The following is a 2506-nucleotide window of genomic DNA, read 5'->3' on the forward strand; positions in this document are numbered from 1 at the left end:
CTATGGATAAGCCACCCCTTATAGTTTTCGAGGTAGGCTGAACAATGAGTTGTATTCAACAGAAAAATAACAACCGTCCTTGCCAAAACAGGGATGAACAGGTTACTTAATATTGTTGCTATAAAAAAGCTGTTACTTTGGAATTCAGGAAAGTATATATTTGCAATCTATTTAAAGTGAAGGAAATAAAAGTATATAAAAAAAAGGATATTACAAATTGTCATAGATTGATTTCATAATTACGACAATCAATGACTGTGACAACTTGTAAACTGAATGATTCAGCATCGAGGTAATGACCAGTTAATTTACGAAGTCTCCTCGTTTAAAGGATGCAATAATTATCATAATGAGAAAAACAACGTGCTCTGTGCTATTATAAATAATATTGTTTTGAAATAACATAGGCAGATTTTGAAGTTTGATTGTGAAGTAAAGATGGATAAACAAGTTCAGAGATCTTCAACAATGCCAGGAAGACGTAAAACAGACCAAGATGATACAAGGCTGTACAAATCTTTCTCATTTCGGGAAAAATTACGGTCAACGTTTTCACATAAAATCTCTGTAGAAAGTAAAACAGAAGAGATTATGTATGGAAATATGGTTGTTTTAGGTGATGAAGGAGTCGGAAAAACATCTCTTATACAACGCTTTGTAGACAATAAATTTTTTGACAACTACGTACCGACTCAAAACATTTGTAATTCTGACGTTAAAGCTCTTGTTGAGTGCGAGAAAAAGAAAACGCTCAAGAAGAAAGAAAAGAGCTTGAGAAACACCTTACGTAAAACTGCATTGTTAAACAGCCAATCAAAATTACCAGAAAACATATCTGATAATTTAGGGAAAACTACAATTAGCTGTCGCTGCAGGTCGATTGCAGGTATCGACAAAAAAAGAGAAAGTAGTTTAAAAAGAACTTTGAGTTTTGGTCGAGCACAAATGCAACAAATAAAAAACAAAGAGAACTATAAAAGTCTGAAAGAGTTCAACATTCAATTGGTGGATACGCCAGGAACCGTGAACTTGTCTTCTCCTGCGACATATAGGGCGATCTTATCAGACGCCAAAGGATTTTTAATAGTATGCTCATTTGATAAGCCTTCCAGCTTTCAATCCATGAAAAATATATACCAAGATATCAAGAATATGAATGATCGTGTACCTATTATTCTTGTGGTAAATAAGGAAGATTTGAACTCACAGAATATCGAAGACATAGGAGATAGGGTTTGTGAATTCTCAAGGGAACTGGATGTACAGTGGTGTGAAGTATCAGCTTTCAAAGGAATTGGCTTTAAAAATCTAATCGAAGTTATTATGAATGAAACTACACATTACAACGAACAAGAAGATATTGCTGATCAGATTCAAGACTATGACTTTTTCTACTAAGTACATATGTGAAGAAACGTCGAAAGTACGCAGAGAAGAACAATCATATCGCACGTTTAACGCTAAGTGATTATCGATATGAAAAATGATCTTTAAGTCGATATTTGTTCGTAATTACTTGACAACCCATGCCATCTATTGAAGGAGGTGTTGTAAAGTCCCAATTTAATAATGTTTATGAGTATCAAATAACTATTTTTATTAATTAATCGACGGTTATTATGACCCATTAACCTGTGAATCTGGGAATGCATATTGATGATAAAAAACATAATAAAACATGCTTTTGTGTATTGAAAGAAACATGCACATGAGTGAACTATGGTAGTAAAAACATTTTATTGACAAATGGGGAGATAATCGTTTCAAACTTTTATCACCGCATAAATATTTTGACTTAAATGTAAATACTTAGAGAATGTTTTTTTATGTGGACGCTTTGAGCTAAAAGAACTTTGTAAAATTTAAAAGTTTTTATCAATAACAAATTTGTCATGCAAGTATTAAAATAAGTAGTTTTTATTGTTTTACTTGCAAACTTTATGTCAGGATTTTCAAAGAAATTGTTTAGCAACAGGCTGTTTTCTTAAAATTACGAAAATCTCGCAACAGCTAGGCTACGTTATCTCTACTTTGGCGCATGTGGTCAGGCAGAGATAGTTAAAAATGCAACAGGTGAGGTTTCCTGAATTCCTGCACTACGTTAGAGTTCAAATTGTGGAGGACAAATGGGCCTAGAGAGAAAGAACTGGCGCGAGTTGATATCAGCTAAATCTAGCATCTCGAATCAATACAACTCACGTCTTATATTCTCTGTGAATATGAATTCTATAAGGAGTTTCGAAGTGGTCGGGTCTATATTGCTTGTGGTTGGCCCTTTTGTAGAAAAATTTAATGAATGGCTGTTATAAGTTTTTTTTCATACAAAAAATAATTACAAGCAACGTGAATTACACAAAAAAAGAAGAAAGGAATAGCTGGTAACTACAAAAATGAATTTAAAAATTAATCTGAAACCACATTTGTTAAATTAAAAATATTGTCGATTAGTAATGGAGACTCATTAAATAAGTTAATGAAAGCACTACGATAACCAGGGTAAGAGACA

The 2506-nt window shown here is 32.8% G+C and overlaps 1 protein-coding gene across 1 annotated transcript; it reads left to right on the plus strand.

Annotated features, from left to right (window-relative positions):
* Nucleotides 1–460: 460 nt before the first annotated feature.
* Nucleotides 461–1745, plus strand: LOC130655410 (uncharacterized). Its single transcript, XM_057458161.1, has one exon. The coding sequence runs from the start codon at nt 469–471 to the stop codon at nt 1396–1398; it is 930 nt and encodes a 309-aa protein (XP_057314144.1). The 5' UTR covers nt 461–468; the 3' UTR covers nt 1399–1745.
* The last annotated feature ends 761 nt before the right edge of the window (nt 1746–2506 follow it).

This window comes from Hydractinia symbiolongicarpus, chromosome 8, assembly GCF_029227915.1.
Source record: "Hydractinia symbiolongicarpus strain clone_291-10 chromosome 8, HSymV2.1, whole genome shotgun sequence".
Classification (NCBI taxonomy): Eukaryota; Metazoa; Cnidaria; class Hydrozoa; order Anthoathecata; family Hydractiniidae; genus Hydractinia; species Hydractinia symbiolongicarpus.